Source organism: Marmota monax, unplaced genomic scaffold (genome assembly GCF_021218885.2).
Source record: "Marmota monax isolate L192 unplaced genomic scaffold, Marmota_monax_Labrador192_F-V1.1 WCK01_AAM20220418_F8-fsc00078, whole genome shotgun sequence".
Classification (NCBI taxonomy): Eukaryota; Metazoa; Chordata; class Mammalia; order Rodentia; family Sciuridae; genus Marmota; species Marmota monax.
The window spans coordinates 2,704,925-2,723,105 of NW_026694865.1; the positions used below are offsets into that span (position 1 = coordinate 2,704,925).

At 45.3% G+C, this 18,181-nt stretch overlaps 1 protein-coding gene and 1 pseudogene across 1 annotated transcript in view; both read right to left on the reverse strand.

Moving 5' to 3' along the window:
* Positions 1 to 2,455: 2,455 nt before the first annotated feature.
* Nox5 (NADPH oxidase 5) overlaps positions 2,456 to 18,181 on the reverse strand; it is a 54,704-nt gene continuing 38,978 nt past the window's right edge. The window contains 2 exon segments of the mRNA XM_046426672.2: positions 2,456 to 5,956; positions 7,157 to 7,323. Of these exon segments, the coding sequence (XP_046282628.1) occupies positions 5,825 to 5,956; positions 7,157 to 7,323 (299 nt within the window). The 3' untranslated portion in view covers positions 2,456 to 5,824.
* LOC124080570 (histone H1.0-like) lies at positions 10,342 to 10,973 on the reverse strand (annotated as a pseudogene).

Genomic DNA, 18,181 nt, shown 5'->3' on the forward strand with positions numbered 1-18,181 from the left:
CCCTCACCTGCCTCAGAGCTCTGCTGGGTGATTGATGGGACTGCTCTTGCTCCTGGTCCCAGAGAGCTCCTTTGAATAATAACTTGGCACAATTACTCTCTCTGTCTTTTTTCTCTCTCTTTTTGCTTTCCCTATTCCCTATTCATTTGCTCTTTCTAAGTCATCCGGCTCCTTTGAGTTAGAAGAAGAAAAAGCAGAACAAGGAAGAGGAGGAGGAGGTGACACAGAGGAAGTGGGGGACCATCAGCCTCACTCCCTTGTTTTTCAGGGTGGGAGCTGGTCAGCCTCACTCCCTTGTTTTTCAGGGTGGGAGCTGGAGAGAGCTATCACCAGCCTTCCTTGTCTGGGGACTTTAAGGTGGAGTGCTAGTCAGATTTGCAAATGAAACCTCATCTCGGGTAAAGAAAGCAAGTGTGGGCCATCGGGGAGGTGGGGGGTAGGTAAGGCAGCTGCCTCCTCTACCCTGTAACACTGGACCTGCCTGGCGCAGGGATGGTGGAATCTCTCTCACCCTAAAAGTGGAGCCACAGAGAAGGTGGGGGCAGAAAGGGATGGAGGTTCAAGGCAATCACATCAGCTCATCAACACTTTTGTTGATCACCAGGCACTGGGGAGACAAAGATGAATAAGACGCCTGCCCCAGGGAGTTAAGAGGTCAGCATGGTACCACTCCCACCACAGGACTGTGGGAGCAGGTGGGTTATTGGACAATGGGAGAGATGGCAAGCAGTCTTTTTTTTTTTTTTTGAGGGAGGGTATTGGGATTGAACTCAGGGGAACTCGGCCACTGAGCTACATCCACAGCCCTATTTTGTATTTTATTTAGAGACAGGGTCTCACTAAATTCTTTGCACCTCACCGTTGCTGAGGCTGACTTTGAACTAGTGATCCTCCTGTCTCAGTACCACACCCCAACCTGGGCTGTTGGGATTACAGGCGTGAGTCACTGCACCTGGCTGCAAGCAAGTCATTACAGATAATGATGTTGTGAAATCTCCATCTGGTTGTGGGTAAGGATGCTCCAGATGTCAGGTTCTGCAGAGACAGAGGCTTGAAGGTGTGAAATGAGGGAGACCCTTGGGGATGGTTCTTAGAACAGGAAGAGCAAGATGGGCTTTGGCAAGACATGAGAGGCAGGCAAAGGCCAGGTAATAACACAGGTTATTAAAATAGTAGATATTAATCAAATGCTTAGTGGAGAGGGTTTGTGTGGCAGACACAGGAATTGGATAATTACAGGAGGTGAGCCACCAACAGGAAGATGTATGATCAGACCCACAACAGTGTAGGACAGATTAGAGTTGCAAGGGGCTGGAGACAGGGGGCCCAGCTAGTAGGCTGTAGCCACATTCCAAGCCAAAACCAGTTAAGGACCAAACCACGGTAGGAGCAAGCCAAGGTAGGACCAATGGGGAAGTGACTAGGTCTGAGAAGCACTTAGCATGTCATGTTGACGGGGCTTGATGACTGGATGGAGAAGGAGGATACAGGAGAAGACAGGAGTCAAGGGCACCACCTGGGGCCACCATCTGAACAGGGGATCCTCCCAGTGGAGATATTCATGACACCCACCACCTGGTGGATGGTGCTGCAGTTCCAATCACTGGGACAAAGACAAGCCATTCACTTCTCTTGAATGTTCTTCAGGGTTATATTTACAGACAAGTTTAATCTGTATTATCCAGCCACAGTTGGGTGATTCTGAGATTTTTTCCCCCCAGAAGTGTACCATTTATCCCTGGTATATTTATCATTTCTTCCTTCATTCCTTCCCTCCTTCTTTCCTTCCTTTCTTCCTTCCTTCTCCTTTGGCTAGCAGGCTATGCTCACCAACTAGGATGTTCAAGGATGGTGCTCTTTGTCCCTGGGTAGGATGGGGCAGCCCAGATGGGTCCCTGCTGGCTGGAGGTTGGGAGGCTGGGAACTTCCTGAGATCACGTTTCCTTCCTGTCATCTCTGCTCTTCATCTCAAGTATTTGTCCCCCTTGGATGGATTTCCTCATAAAATAAGTGTATTGTCTGAATCAATCTTATTTTTAAAAGGAGAGAGTCATCATATTGTGAAGACAGATCATAAAAAGCAGAATCCATGGGTCAGGGACGCTGTTCGGCGTTGGTACTTGTTTAGTGCAGGCAAGAGCGCCAGGAGTCTGGACCCGGGGAGGCTGGTTGGCACAGTTACCCCTCAATGCCCCTGGCCTCTTCTGTCCTTCTGAAGCAGCCTCAGGCCTTCATGGGGTCTTTTGTTTTAATATTTAGACCATTTAAAGCAGGCAGCTTTGCATATTGAATAGGGGCACTGTGTACAAGGGACTGACCCTCCACCAGAGGGGCCTCCCCTTGGCAAATACCTGAAATGCTTCCACTTGAGATTTAATGCTAAGGGTCATAGATGACATTGCAGGCAAGCTCTGCCTTTTGTTTGATTCTTCTAAAAAATGACATAACCCATTCATAAGTACATAAGTAAAAAAGTATAATAACACATGAGTGGTACATGAAGTGCCTGGTGTAAAATTTATACATTGGGAACATTATACAGGTAATACACCAGTACATGAGCAAGGTAAGGGGGACTTCACAAACTCCCCCAAAGTTCCCACAGTGACTACTCCATCCTTCCACCCCTCTTTCCATGCATTTCTTTTATTCCCACATGATACATATACATTATTTATTTTTCATTATATGTATAGGATCAGATCAAATTCTTGGTACTTTGTTTTGCTTTTACATGACATTCTATTTGGGGTTTCTTTTCAAAATTAAAACAACATACCCTTATCATAAAAACGTCAAACTTCATAGAAGGGTAAAAAGTAAAACAAAACAAAAATCAAAAGTCAAAATCCTTTCCTTCCTGTCTATCCACTCCCACCCCACAGAGCAAAGAGAAGTATATTTGTGTTCTTTTAGAGATGCCTATGCATGTACAAGCATTTAAACACATGTGTCCTTAATGTGTTTACTTCATAGACAAAAAAGCGAGAGCTCAGAGAGGCCAAATGATATATCCAAGGTTGCGCAGCAGCCTGCGGCACTAGCAAAAGTAGAAGCCATGCTCCGACTTCCCAAAAGCAGTGGCTTTTCCACTGCGCACATGTAAGGTTTTGCCCAGAGCCAGCCTCAGCTGGTGCCTCTAATATCTCCCTGCTCTGGACCTTGTCTACAAAGCTGGTGACACTTTGCAATATGGCCCATGTCCCTCACCCCTCCCACAAATGCCCCAGGCTCTCAGTGTATTAATAGACTGCACTTGTGCTGGGCGGGCGGGGCAGGTCCAGCTAATCATTTGTTTCTCTAAAACCTTCGTGGCTGTCAGAGTGTGGTCACAGCAGAACAGCTGGCAAAGACATTCAGGCAGCTTGTGTGTGCACTTTTGTTCCCCAAATTACAAATGACAATTAGATGCAGAAGACAATTCCATCTCAGCCCTCCCTTGCCCTGGTGGGAACTGACACCCACTTCAGGACCATTCATTCTCCCTTGTGCTTGATTTGGGGGCCACAGGCCTGACCTCCGGGAGCACCCAGCCTGATGGAGGAGGTCAGGTGTGCCCTTCCATACGCCTCCCTTTACCTGCAGTTAGCTGGTGCTCCCTCCCTCCTCTCTTGTGTCAGCCTTATCTATCTTGGGCCCAGATGTGTCTCAGCATTGCCGACATCTGGCTGAAAGAAGAAAAGTCAGTCGGCTCTAAGGATGCATTTGTTTCTGGTTGACACCGGGATGGCACCCATCTGGTCACCTGGGAAACATCCAGGTGGACACGCTCAGCATGCTGGCCACTGGTATATTTGAACTTGCCACCTAAGTTCATATGTTCACCGAGGGCAGAGCCTGGACCTATGTATGAGTTGTCCCCAAGCCAGACCTGTTCAACTCCACTCAACCTTGCAGGTGGACACTTTGTTGGGAGGAGACAAGAGGAAAGCACAGAACTGAACAGCAGGAGCAGGCGGAGCAGGGTGGTGGGGGTGGTGGGGGAGGCAGGGGCAGAGTGAGGTGCCAGCAGCGGCAGAAACTGATCTTGAAAATGAACTCTCTCTACTGACTTCACGGTGCTGCCTGAGACTGAGCCTAGAGGCGTTGTCCTGACAGGGGAGCTTTGCAGTGGGGTGGGGTCCTTCCTGCTCTTTCCTTTGATTTCCTCACAGGAACCAGTCTCCCTTTCCTGCTCAACAGACCCTCCTGAGATCTCTGATTCTGCAGCGCCCCCTCGTGGGCAACTGGAGTCTGGCTGGAAAGAATACAGAACACAGGCACATCGTCACTCGGCCAAGGGAATTTACAATCTTGTTTAAGGTTCTTCCACCTGCTCCCACCACTGCCAAAAAAAAAAGGTACTCAAACAGCTGGCTGTGTGCATATGTGTGTTTGTGCCAAGTGGAAATCTGCTCTAAGAGAGAAAATGACTGAGTTCTGCAGCTCAAGTGTGTTCTGAGACAGGACAAAATATAAAACAGAGGTGTGTGAGTGTGCGTGTGTGTGTGTGTGTGTGTGTGTGTGATTCTGTGTTAAAGTGTTGCTGCCAAGACTTCAAATGACTTTGGTACATCCTCTACACTCTCCAGTCTCAAGTTGGGCCACTCTCTTTCAAATACTTCTGAGTCCCAGATAGTGACAGAGTTTCCTTCCAGCCTTCCCAGGCCTGATGCAGAGGGCTGGAGCAGACTTCACAGAAGGAAATGGGTTCAAACCGTGTGTGGCCTCAGGATGGCAAAGCCGAGATCTGAGATTGATCCATCAGTCAGGTGCCCGCCCAGGCTTGCAGGTAACTCAGCATGACCTGATGGAAAGGCCCCAGAAAAGGTCTCCAGCCAGGCTCACTCCCAGCCCACCTTCACCGTCACAGCTGTGACCTGCCCATGTCATCAGCTTATTTCATGGAGGAAGAAACAGACATGGAGAGGTTGCCAGGGCCACCCAGCTGGGGTGGCTGAGCTGAGCGCTCTGTGTCCCCATCTGCTTCATGATCCCACAGAGGCACACAGGAGGGTATCTCCATCTTCCCTCTCTAATGGTCAGTGGTCAGAGAGAAGAGAGGGGCCAGAGTGTGCAGCAAGGAGGGACACTGAGCCACATGCCAGGAGAGAGAGGAAGGGGGAGGGATTGAGGGGGGAAGGCAAAGATTCAGAGAGGTAGGGAAATATGCCGTCCCACTCTCCCCATGGGACTGGATTCTAGGAAGATACATGTTCCAGGTTTCATTCCCAGACCTTTGAGATTAGAACTTCTGGGTGTGGGACCAAGGAATCTGCATTTTAAGTTTCTCTGAGTGGCAAAGTGTGTCAATATCTGTACCTTACTGTGAAATACATCAAAAGAAGGAGATAAATTGGTGGATGGGTAGAGGGAGGGACTGACAGGTCATACTTGATAAAGCAAACACAGCAAAATGGTAACCAAGGAGTCAGAAGGTGGGTCGCACAGTGCACTGCACAATCCTTTCAACTTTCTGTATGTTTGAAAATTGCATAACGAGATGTTGTGGCTGAGTAGGTAGGCTGGGGATCACTATGGGAGGCAGAAGTCTCCCTCAGAGGACTTTTGGAGGAGCAGCTGTCCTGAAGTCTCCTCCTGCCTCCCCATGGCCCCAGCCTCCAGCCTCATCTCCTCAGCCTCATGCAATCCTAGAATGCACAGCAGATGGGTTCTGGGGTCTGCCCCTTGGGCCCCCCTTGTTTTGTGTTAATTGGGATTCAGTGGTCCCAGGGCTTTGTCCTGCTGGGTGGGTGGTCTGAGGCTGGTCCACACAGGGGCACTTATACCCCTATGACAAAGCCAGTGATGGAGTGGATTTGGGGCACAGCACAAAAAGCGGGAACTAGAAGTTCTCTTGGAAGAACCTGAAGCCAAACTGCTCACAGTGGCCCTTCAGCACCTTGGCCAGAGCTGGGGAGCCACAGAAGAAGACCTGCACCTTGCCCTTCTTTGCAGCAGCCACTTTCTGGAACACCTGGAGTCAGAGGGTTGGAGAGAGCAGAAGGAGAGGTGGGGCTGGGATCAGAGGCCACTGCTGCCACCACCTGGAGGCATCAAGGAGCAGCCCCATTTGACCCAGGAGCTTGAGGAACATGGGTGGCACTGCTGCTGGGCTCACAGTGGAGTCCACCACCCGGCCACTCAATCAGGAGCCACTTGCTCAACTTGTAACATGGCCCAGAAGGGAGTTAGGGCTAGAAATAAGTAAAACCAAGGCCTTCCACTTGAGAACCCCCTTCTGTGGGAAAAACACACTCAAATTGATGCAGCTTTGGCAACAAGAGGCTGTGTGCAGCTGCTCGGGAGCCCCTGGGCCATGTACTATGATCTAGATGTCTCTTTCTTTATTATTATTATTAATGAGCTAATTTATTTATTTTAATTAGGTATATATGACAGCAGAATGCATTTTAGTTGATTGTACACAATTGCAGTAGAATTCTTCATTTCTCTGGTTGTACACGATGTAGTGTCACACCCTATGAGCAGTCATACATGTACCTAGGGTGATGATGTCCCTCTCATTCCACCATCTTTTATTTTCCCCCTGGTAAGGGCCCTTTTTTTTTTACCCCAAATTGTGTTTATAAATTGCCTTTTGAAGAAGGGTCCCTTTGACATCCATGTACCACTCCCACGTACTGTCCCTTAGCCCTCATGACCCTGGCTCAGAGCATCTACAAAGACTGTGTCCCAATTTTTCAGAGAAGAAAATAATAATAATTAATAAACATAATAATACATAACATAATAGTAATAATAATAAAACCAATCTGAGAAGTAAAATGGAAAGATCACAAACTACTTCTTGCCCATGGGCCTCAGTTTCCCCATTTGCAATAGGAGATAAAATAAGACTTAATGTTTCCCCAGGACCCTGACCACCTGGGCTTTCTGGCTTTGGTTCATAGGGACTCAAGGCTGGAGAGGCCATTGAGGGCAGGTAGACCAACTTCCTCTTAACCAGATGGGGAAACAGGGAGGCACAAAGTGAGCGAGTGACTGAGCAGAACAGGGTTCCCTGACTACTACTCCTGCCTGGACACCTCCTCTGAACTTTGGATGTGAACTTCATACTTCACCCCTGGCTGCTTGACCCTGATCTCCCTGCTGCTGCCTCAGACTCTCAGCCTCATTGGCCCCTGCCCACTGTGGGGTTCCAGCTAGCCTTTACCTTGCTCCAGTCGGGCCGCCCAGGCTGGGTACGTGTCTGGAGACCTGTAATAGAGTCCTTCTTCTCCTTCTTGGCCAGGAGGTCGAGGGCCATCTGCAGGCCAATGGCCTTCATGTCATTCTTGCCTAGTGCAGAAGTCATGTACATGTGCAGCTCCAGGAAGTGGTCTGCAGATGACAGAAGAGAGTGGTACCAAATGGCTAGCACCTGTGTTGGGGACAGGGCAGGATGCTGGGCACTACTGCACCCTGGGGCTTGGCGGGACACCAAGAGGTATAGGAACTCACACCTTCAGTCAACCATGTTTGCCCAGGACCTACCTCGTGATTGATGCTGTAGAGAGAAAAAATGGCCCATGGCTTGAGCTGGGCCTCCATGTGCATGGTGAACACAAGTTAATGTACACCCTTGGCCTCATGTGAGCCTCACAACCACTCCAGGAACTAGACCCTACTTTGACAGAAGGGGAAATAAATCCCAGAACAGTCTTTGGGCTCCAGAGCTCCAGTGCATTTCTCACTGTCTACCCTCAGTCTGCCTGGGGACACAAGTCACGCACACATGAAAAGGTGACTTGGCTTGAGTGATGGCTCACATGGAAAGTACTATTGATGTACAGGGAAGGACTGTGGCTGAGAGAGCTGCTTCCAGGAAGGGGCACAGACTGGGTCAGGTCTTGGGAGAGGGGCAAGGTTCAGAAGGAAGGTCAAAGGAAGGCATATTCAAAAGGGGGAACAGCATGAGCAAGGACAAGGGGCTGGAGCGAACGTGAAACTGGGGGACACATGTGAGTGGCTGGATGGAGCAGAGGAGATGGGACTAGAAACGCAGATGCCAGAATCTGAAGGTCTTGAATGTTCAGCTGGGAAACGTGGGAAGGTCAAGGGTATCTGGGCGGAGTGCCAAATGGTGAAAACAGCTCTTTGGGAAGTGGTATCAGACGGCTGAATGGACGGGAAGTTGACCAGCATCGGGGAGACCCATTAGACCAGCAAAGCCACACTTTGGAGCTGAAAGAGTCCAGGGCACTGAGATATTGTTCATTCAGGCCTCAGGGCAATTGGAGCTCCCAGGTGGGCACCTGTGTTCAAGCTGCTTCCTTTTTCCTGGGTTGTGACACAAATGTTACCGTTTTCTGTGTGTGCCACCGTGAGAAAAAGATGGTGAGCACAGCTCTAGGGCTCATTCAAGCCAGAGATGACAGGGCCCTAAGAGGATACTGGAAGAAGCATTCATGAGCTGATAGTCACCCTGTCCTTCCCCTCACCCACCCCATGCCTCCATGAAAGAATTCGTGCCATCCCAGCTTGCTCTCTGTTGTTTCCTGTGCCACCATTAGCCTGGTTTCCATCTGCTTAAGGTCTCTGCCACTGTCCAGATGGAAACGGGCCTAGGAGGCACAGCACATTTGTTTCACATGTCACTTAACTCTTAGTAGTGCTAGGCGGCCTGCAAGGGGGGAGATGCATTCTCAGGGGTGGCCTGCTGAGAGGACCCTGACCCTTCTTACGCCCGCCTCAGAGTCAGAGGGGGAGAGGAGAGAGGAGACATGGTGGCATAAGGGAAAAGAGAGCTTCTGTGGGGGGAAGCATAAGGGAGCGTCCCTAGTGCGGGGGGGGGAGTGTGCCTTACCCCCTCCAAGCAGCTATGTTTAAGACTGGCTTCCCATTTCCTAAGAAATCATCTAAAAGAAGGAAGAAAAAAAAACATGTACACTAATATATTAATTTTAGATATATCTGAGATAGGGGAGAATTAGGAATAAATAAAATGTTCAGTAGCAGGAGCTTGGTCCCATTATTTATGGCACCACTCACTCTGTCTTTCATTATGTAACCATGAAAGACTTCCAATTTTTTTGAGGTAGTGATTAAACTTAGGGCATTTACCACGGAGCTGCATCCCCAGCCTCCCCTGCCCCCTTCTCCAATTTTATTTTAAAGTTTTAAAATTATAACAACAGTGAATATTTTCCTGGCACAAATAATGCTTGTTTTTTAAAAAGCAGAGGGATGTGCAAATGTGTGATGTTCCTATTTCATTAAAAATAAGAGAAAATCTGTACTGTGTTTTTCTCCCAGCTCTCAGTGTGAAACATTAAGCACTGGCCCTAGACAGGCATATGTCTGTATACAGAGAAGCACACAGACCTAGCGCTCCCAACTACTTAGCAAATTCAAAATTTGCTGCAGTATGTCTTACTGTCTTCTCCCTGCCCTTCCCCCTCCCCATCTACCACTACTCATAAAAAGAAGTAAAGAGAGGTCAGGGGGTTTTATGTGGCTCGTGGTGGGGATAGAGCCCCACAGACCAAGCAAAGCCACATCTTGTACAGAGCGAAGGTCCTCAGCACCACATACAAACAAAGATGTTGTGTCCGCCGAAAACTAAAAAAAAATAAATAAATATTAAAAAAAAAAGTCCTTATAGGATACAATTAATGTAGAAAAACTCAAGTTTCCACAGGGCACACCGAGGCACCTGGCTGACCAACTCCTCATCCTTCCTGCATGTAACAGGAGACTCTGTCACAAAGACACCCCAACAGCTAGTTCCTAGCTAACTAGGAGAAGCCTTAATTTCTCCCATCCGGCTGTCATGTGGAAGCCCTCCTCGCCTTCCGTAAGACAATACAGAGGCCACAGGGAAGACTGACGGAAGTGAGAAGGAAACTGGGCCTTCACCTGCTGGCTGCCACCACTACTCCCTTTGGGAGGTCAGCCCAGGAAGGGTTTTCCTACCTCCTTCTTTTGCTGCTAGCAGCTGCCTCCCCTTCCCCACCAGCAAAGGTCCTGAAACTCTAAAAGGGGCCCCTGACTTAAGGACACTCCTACAACCCTTATAGTTCCTGGGCTGCCTCTCCTCTAGCCAGAACAAACTGCCTCGCCTGTTCTCTCCTCCCCCGTGTCTACGGTCATAGCAAACAAATCACCCAACAACACACACAAAGCCCCCAAATCCCTAGCCCCGTGGGAAGATTACCAGTAAATCAACAAAACGAAATATAATCACATCCTCATTATCACACAGATGAGATTTGTTGTTGCTGTCCTTGCACAGCTGGTTAAGGAAAAAGGAATTATTCCACAATCCCTGAGGAGTCCAAATTCTGTCTCATGAAACGTTAGGATAGAATGGGGCAAAGGGCCGCAGGTGGATGGAGAGAAAAGAAAGGAGCAAAGTGTTTATAGAAAATGAGGAGGAAGGGGTGTCCACAATAAAAGGCCACATTGCCTCCTCTTGGCACTCTTGTCTTGGCTGGCCCTTGTGGCACCAGACTTGGCTTTGGGCTTCATTGGTTTGGCCTTCTTGGGCTTGGATGCCCTGACTGGCATGGCTTTGACAATCTTGGGGTTTTGAGTTTCTTGGTGTGGCAGCTGCTTCCTCTTGGCCTTCATGTCTGAGGTGGCTTTGGGCTTCTTCCTTGGAGTTTAGGACACAGCTTTCTTGGGCCTGAATGCCTTCTTTGATGTGGCCACTTTCTTGGTCTTTCTGAAGGCTATTGACATCCCAGGGTCTTTGCTCTTGGCCAGATGGAAGGACCTTGAGGCACCCATCCCTTTGGTTTGCTTAAGGACACTGGAGGCACCAGGTGCTTGATGCACAACTTGATCTGGGAGTTGGCATTCTCACCCACCTGGTAGTGGCTCTTGATATACCTCTGTATGAGTAGATTGGTGCCAGGAGCCAGAGTGGGTCTTCTTGGCCTGAACAGCAGCCACAGTTATATCTGAACACTTGGGGTGGTCTGTGCACTTCTCGGAGGCCTTGGCCCACTTGGGTTTGGCTGCAGGATGGTTGTGGAGTTTTCAGGCATTATGGCCCACCTGGTCCTGCTGTTGAAGGCACCTTCCAAAGGTCCAGTCCTTGTCAGAGGCTGAGCAAAGCCTGATTTGGGATCTGCTCTCAGGCCCCTGACTAGCAGGCCAGATTAGAGTTTGCCAGGGCTACAGGGGAGGAGTTACTCACTGCCTGTCCCCACTGGCATGGGTCATGAGAGGGCTTGCTGGGCCCACCCTGCATGGCCCATCCCGGTGGCTCTGTGCTCAGCCTTTTCGCCTGGCTCTGGCTCTAGCTCTGGCTCTGCTCACACTCTTTTCTGCCTTCTTTTTCCCAGCTCTGTATCTCCCCAGCCCTTCTTTTATTCTTTATTTTGAGACAGGGTCTTGTAGGTTGCTGAAGCCGGCCTCAAATTTGCATTCCTCTTGCCTCAGTCCAAGTTGCTGGGATTACAAATGCATGCCACCATGGTTGGCTAATTCCACTACTATTATTGAGCATTTATAATTACTAAGATAGGTGGACTCACAGGGAGAGAGAGAAAGTGGTCCTTAGTAGAAGAAGACCCAATCTATGAGCATGATCAGCCCTGCTTGTCTCTTTAGATGAAGAAAGCCTCCAGCATATGCTTGTACCAGATCAATCAGAAAGACAACATCATCGATTTAAATGTGACCAGCTTCAAAGACTGATACTGATTTATGGCTACTCTACTTAACCAGGAAGAAACATTCTGAACCGCAAATATCAAATGATGAACATGGGATTTGACTTTCACAACAAAAGTTTGCCTGTGAACCTGCACTTTTCTTCCTTTATATAGGGAAAGTCCTATATAAAGGAAGAAAACGCATCACTGTCTTCTCTTTTCTGAGAAGCAAGGGGTATCTGCAACCTATCTTGGGGGCATGTATACCTTTGTTTCGCTGTCTTTTAATAAATATTTGCTTGTGCCTTGTTTTTGACAATGGTGGAGGTCAATAACCCACTCAGCCCAAGCTGAGATTCCACTGCTCCCTAGAAGGGACTTCTTTGGATCCCTGTCTGGTGTCATTCCTTTAGTGACATGAAGAGACTGGCTTTCCTTTCCTTTTAGCTTTTGCCTTTTGATTGCATGGCATTCTCTGAAAACCTCAACCATATAGTAGATCACACATCATAGCCAAATTGGTTTTATCTCAGGGGTGCAAGGATGGTTTATCATATACAAATCAATAAATTAAATTCATCACATAAATATAATTAAGGATAAAAATCACATAGTCATCTCAATAGATGTAGAGAAGGTCTTTGACAAAATTCAGCACAAATTCATTATAAAAGTACTAAAGAAACTAGAAATAGAAGGAACCTACTTCAACATAATAAAAGCTATATAAAACAGACCCAGAGCCAACACTACAGTGAATGGAGAAAAACTGAAAACATTACCTTTAAAATTCACCCCTCCTATTCAATGTAGTACTAGAATTTCTAACCAGATCCATTAGTCAAGAGAAGGAAATAAAAAGGATAAAAATAGGAAAAAAATCAAATTATCAACATTTGCAAATGATATAATTTCATACTTAAAAGACACAAAAAATTCCACCAAAGGACTGATGGAGCTAATAAGCAAATTCAGCAAAGTAGCAGGTTACAGAATCAATATATAAAAATCAATAGCCTTCCTATGTATCAACAACAAATCTATTGAGAAAGAAATCAGGAAAACAAATTCCATTCACTGTAGCCTTAAAACAAAACAAAACAAAAAACCCTAGGAATAAATCTAATCAAGGAGGTGAAAATCCTCTACAATGAAAACAATAGAACATTTAAAAAAGAAATTGAAGAAGGCACAAGATGATGGAAAAAAATTTTCCCATGTTCAAGGATAGGCAGAATTAATATTGTTAAAATGGCCTTATTTGACAAAGGTGCCAAAAAACACACTGGATCTTCTACTATGTGGTTGAACATGATTTTCTAATGTGTATTAAGGATTTTTAAATCAAAGTTCATCAGGGATATTGGTCTGTAGTTATTTTCCTTGCTCTAGCCTGGTTTTGGTATGAGGGTGATATAGCTTCATAAAACGAATGTGGAAGTGTTCCTTTCTATTTCATGGAATAATCTGAGGAGCATTGGCATTAGTTCTTATTTAAAGGTCTGGTAGAATTCAGCTGAGAATCTGTCTGGTCTTAGGCTTTTCTTTGTTGGAAGGCTTTTTATTACTGATTTTATCTCAGGGATAGTTATTGGTCTGTTTAGATTTTCTATGTCTCTTGATTCAGTTTTTGCAGAGCATATGTTTCCAGAAACATATAAATTTATTCTACAGTTTTTTGACAAATGGTGCTGAGAAAATTGGTTATCCATATGCAGAAGAATAAGACTAGATCCTTATATCTCACCCTGCACAAAGTAAACGCAACACGGATCAAAGAAGACCTAGAATTAGACCAGAAACTATTCAACTCTTAGAAGAAAATATAAGGTTAATATTCCACCATATAGATTCAGAAAGTGATTGTCTCAAAAGGCCCTTTGCAGTTCAGTAAATATGCCAAGAGTTAATATATGAGATGGTATCAAATTAAAAACTTCTGCACAGTAAAAGAAACAAGAATATGAAGAGAGAACCTGAATACTGGAGAAAATCTTTTCTAGCCACTCTTCTGACACAGGATCAATATCCAGCATATATAAAGAACTCAAAAAACTTATAACCCAGAAAAAGAGAAATGCCCCAGTTAATAATGTACAAATGAACAAACAAGACACTTCTCAAAAGAAGAAACACAAACAGCTAACAAATATGTGAAGAAAAATCAACATCTTTAGTAATTAGGGAAATGCAAATCACAACTACACTGAGATTTCATCTCACTCCAGAATGGCAGCAATGGAGAATAAAAACAATAATAAATGCTGGAGAGGATATGGGGAGAAAGGAACACCTATACACTGATGTTGGATTTTAAATTAGTGCAACCCCACTATGAAATTCAATACAGAGATTCCTCAAAAGATTAGGCCTAGAACCACCATATGACTCAGCTCTATCACTCCTTGGTAATTATTCTACAACTTTGAAGTCAATATACTATAATGACATCTGCAATTCATGTTTATAGCAGCACAATTTACAATAGCCAAACTGTGGAAGCAGTCTAGGTGTCCATCAATGGATAAATGGATAAAGAAAGTGTGAGATATATACACAATGGAGTTTTATTCAGAAATAAAGAATCAAGTTATGTTACTTACAGAAAAATGAATGAAATTCGAAAACATTTAGTTAAGCAAAATAAGCCAAATTTAGAAAGTCAAGGGTTGTATGTTTCCTCTCACAAGGGATCTAAGAAGAAAAAGGGAAACAGAGATGGGGTAGAATTGCATGAAAATCAAAGGGAGATCAGTAGAGGAAAGGGACCAAGAGGAGGAGGAGGGGAGGCCTCAGGGAAATACTGGGGAGTGATGTTGGCCAAATCATATTGTTATATTGTGTGCACACAGGAGTGTGTAGCAAGGATTCCCACCATTAAGAACAGCTGTGATGCACCAATAAAAACATGGGACAAAACCAAATTGGACAAAGGTGTCAGGGGAATGCCCCAAGGGTATGCATCAGCCATACAGGGAACTATTCAGGACAACATGTCCCATCCCCGGGGTCAGAGGGGACTAAGGAAGCTGTGGGGGACAGGAAGGACAGCAATACAAGGCCTAAGCCTTGTTCTAAGCCATTTTCCTTGTCTCCATAGACAGAATAATATCCCCGAGGCCCTGTCAGAGCAGATTCTGGCCCAACTTGCCAGAAAAGCTGACTCTATAAAGCTGCACATTTTGCATTCCAAGCACACAATGGCTTCTCCTCCGGCTCATTTTCTTTGACATTCTTTCCCCTGTAACATGGAAGAGTTGTTTCTGACCTGTTGCCTTTTCCTTCCTCCCCTTCCTTCTGTTTGCAGGGTGAACTCATATTGACCCCTCCTTCTACGTCTCTGCAATGAATCTTACTTTCTTCACAGAGACTCCTCCTCAGCTTTTCACTTTCCTCACACACCCAGATCCGTCTCTGCACTTTTCTCTTAGAACAGCACCTGGGATATGAAGCTGTGAAGACTTCCAGTCCTTACAGATAAAGCCCTAAAGGGGAAAGGCCCCTTGACCTAGTGTCGGATTATTTCTGGGAAAAAGTATTCTTAGTAGCATCATTTAATTGACTGAGTCACTGTTCTTCCTCTTAAATCAGCAATGGCTCTTCTAAGATATATTTTGTTTTGTTCATCACACCCACATTCTCTGAAAAAATTATTTACAAGGATTTTGTTTCATTCCTATTCCTTTTTTTTTTTTTGGTGGTACTGTTGGGGGCGGGGGTTGAACCCAGAGCTCCACTCATGCTAGGCAAGTGCTCCACCACAGAGCCACATCCCCAGCCCACTCATTTCTATTTTTAGGGAAATTAGTTACCTTTATTAAAACTCTAAAGACTCAATTGCTGTGTTATCTATCTTTGCCTTTGCCTTTCACAGTTATTATAAAGCAAGGCAGCTCTCCCTGTGTGCTCTTGATAAGGAAACAGCATTTCCTGTGTGCTCATGGATCTTTAGGATTCCCTCCAGGAGCAGGGTGCCCTCTACCCAAGCAGGTGGCAACAGCAGACACACTAACATGGCCTAATCTCGGGGCAGGGACTCCAAAGTGTTTTAAGTATACTGGAGCCTTTTCTTTATTTGTTTCTCTTTTCCTTTATATTTATACCAGCAGATTTTAAGTATTAAAAAAATACTCCATCTTGTTAAGATATGGGCAATTCAACATCTGTCCCTGTAAATTTACCTTTGGGTTACATATTAATAATCAACATTATCAGATCCAAAGCACAGATCTTAAAAGACACCACCATATGATCCCTTGTTTAATAGAAGGCACGAGAAAGCTTATGAGTAAACCAATAAATTATGATAAAATCCAGGAAGTTACCCTGGAAAAGGGTAAGAATCCTGCCTTGCTCTTAAATAGGCTTGCTAAGACTTTCAAGAAGTACACCAATATTGACCCAAATTCTCACAAGGAACAGGTTCTCCTGAGGACTTACTTTATTAGTCAATCTGCTCCAGATGATGGGAAAAATTTTCAAATGCACACTAAGGACCCTCAGAACCCTATCAACCAACTTCTAAATTTGGCCTTTGGGGTTTTCAATAACAGGGGAAAGAATAAAAGAGACCATGAAGTCTTGAAAGGGACAGGAAAGAGAACAAACCCAATTACTGGCCTTAGCACTGGGCAACAGGCTGCCCCCTACATGCCCAAAAACTCCATGTAAAAGAAAGAGAAATAGCTCAAGACCTAGCAGCTGCAAAAGAGCCTAGGCGTTTTAGCCAGAACTTCCCCAAGTGAGGCCCACCATACCTGAGTTATGTCCCCTCTATAAAGAGGGAAATTGCCCTCACCACTGAAGGGAGGGGAGGCCATCTGCTCCCATTATGGCTGCTGTGGGGGACTGAGGATGCCTCAGGTCTCTCAAAGCCGCCTTTGATTAGCTGGTAATCATTTCAGAAGAGCCTTGGATGACTCTTGATGTGGCAGATAAAGATTTTAACTCCCTTTTGGATATAAGGGCTCAATTATCTGCTTTTCTCAAACCTTCTGGACTTCTTTCTCATCAAACTTGTGTTGTGGCTGATGTTGATGAAACCCCAAAGGTCAAATGATTTTACAAAATGCTTAACTTAAAAATTTAAAAGCTTAATTTTCATTCAAGATTTTCTGATTCTAAAACAGATTCCTCACTGGATCATCTCCTTCCTAAATGAAAGGACCCTTTTTGGGTTCTTTTAAGCACCCTTATAGCAGTTAAATTACAAGGACACACTTAATGGATTTACTTTTCAGAATTAAACCCGGTCCTCTTGAGACTCCACAGGATTTGCCTTTATCTGAAAATAGCCCTTCAGACCCGTTCAGAAGATGTCTCCTTAACTTGTGAGCCACTAGAAGATCTCTGAATCTTATTCAAGTGGAAAAAGAGCTGCTCAAGATAAGTCTCTTGTATATAACATGTCTAGCTTCCTAGCCTCACAGCTCTCTTGTTAGTGAAAGGCATCGTATTATATTCTATTTGGTCCTTGTGTTTTTAACCTACTTGTAAATTTCACTTCTTATAGGATGGCTCAACTTCACTTAAAGACGATGCACACTCTGGTGGATTCCAGTCTGTCTCCTCTGCTAAACTATGGTCTCTCTCCTTGTCCCCACTACATCAGACAGGCAGAGACCTTTGATCCCCGATTAGGTAGAAAACAAAGGCCTCCTCCAGCTTATAGAAGCTATAGAAGATGGATCTTCCCCCTTCTGGAAGGGACCCAAGGGATCAAGGGATCCAAGTTGGAGATGGGGAATATGATAGAAAAATTCTCAGGGGAAGAAAGAAACCCTTACTAGAAGGAGCCCCGGATCAATGAGCATAACCAGCCATGCTTGTCTTTTTAGCTAGATGAAGAAAACCTCAAGCATATGCTTAGACCCGATCAACTAGAATGAAAACATAATCAATTTAAATTCCATCAGATTCAAAGACCTATAATGATCGATGGCCAGACTGCTGAGCCAAGAAGAAACATCCTGAACCACAATAGCAAATGATGAGCATGGGGTTTGATTTTCACAGAAGCTTGCCTGTGAATCTGCTCTTTTCTGCTGTGCTATGGGAAAGTCCTATAGAGAGAAACTCGGCCCTGGGTGCAGCGCTGTCTTTTCTGAGAGGCGAGAGGTGTTCACCCTCTGCCTCTGGGATACGCATACTTTGCTTATTTGTGTGTCTTTTAATAAATCATTGCTGTCCCTTGCTTTGGATGTATTCTGAAATTCTTTTCAATATTTTAAGTCAAGAACCTACTCAGGCCAAGCTGGGATCCCACTGCTACCTTGGAGAGACCTCCTCAGATCCCTGTTCAGAGACATTATTAATGCTTCTACTATTACTAAATTTACTGAGTATCTGTTAAGCTCCAGTTACTGTTCTAAGGACTCTATATGGAACATGTCATTTGATCCTCATAACAATCCTATGAGTTGGGTACTAGTAGTATCCTTAATTTCCAGATGAGGAAACTGAGGCAAAGCAGTTAGGTATATACCCAAGGTTCTAAAACCATTAAGGAAAAACATTCAAACTGAGTGAATAAAGCTTAAGCTATAGAAGTTCAAAATTATAAACTATGATTTCATTCATTTAAACTTTGACATATA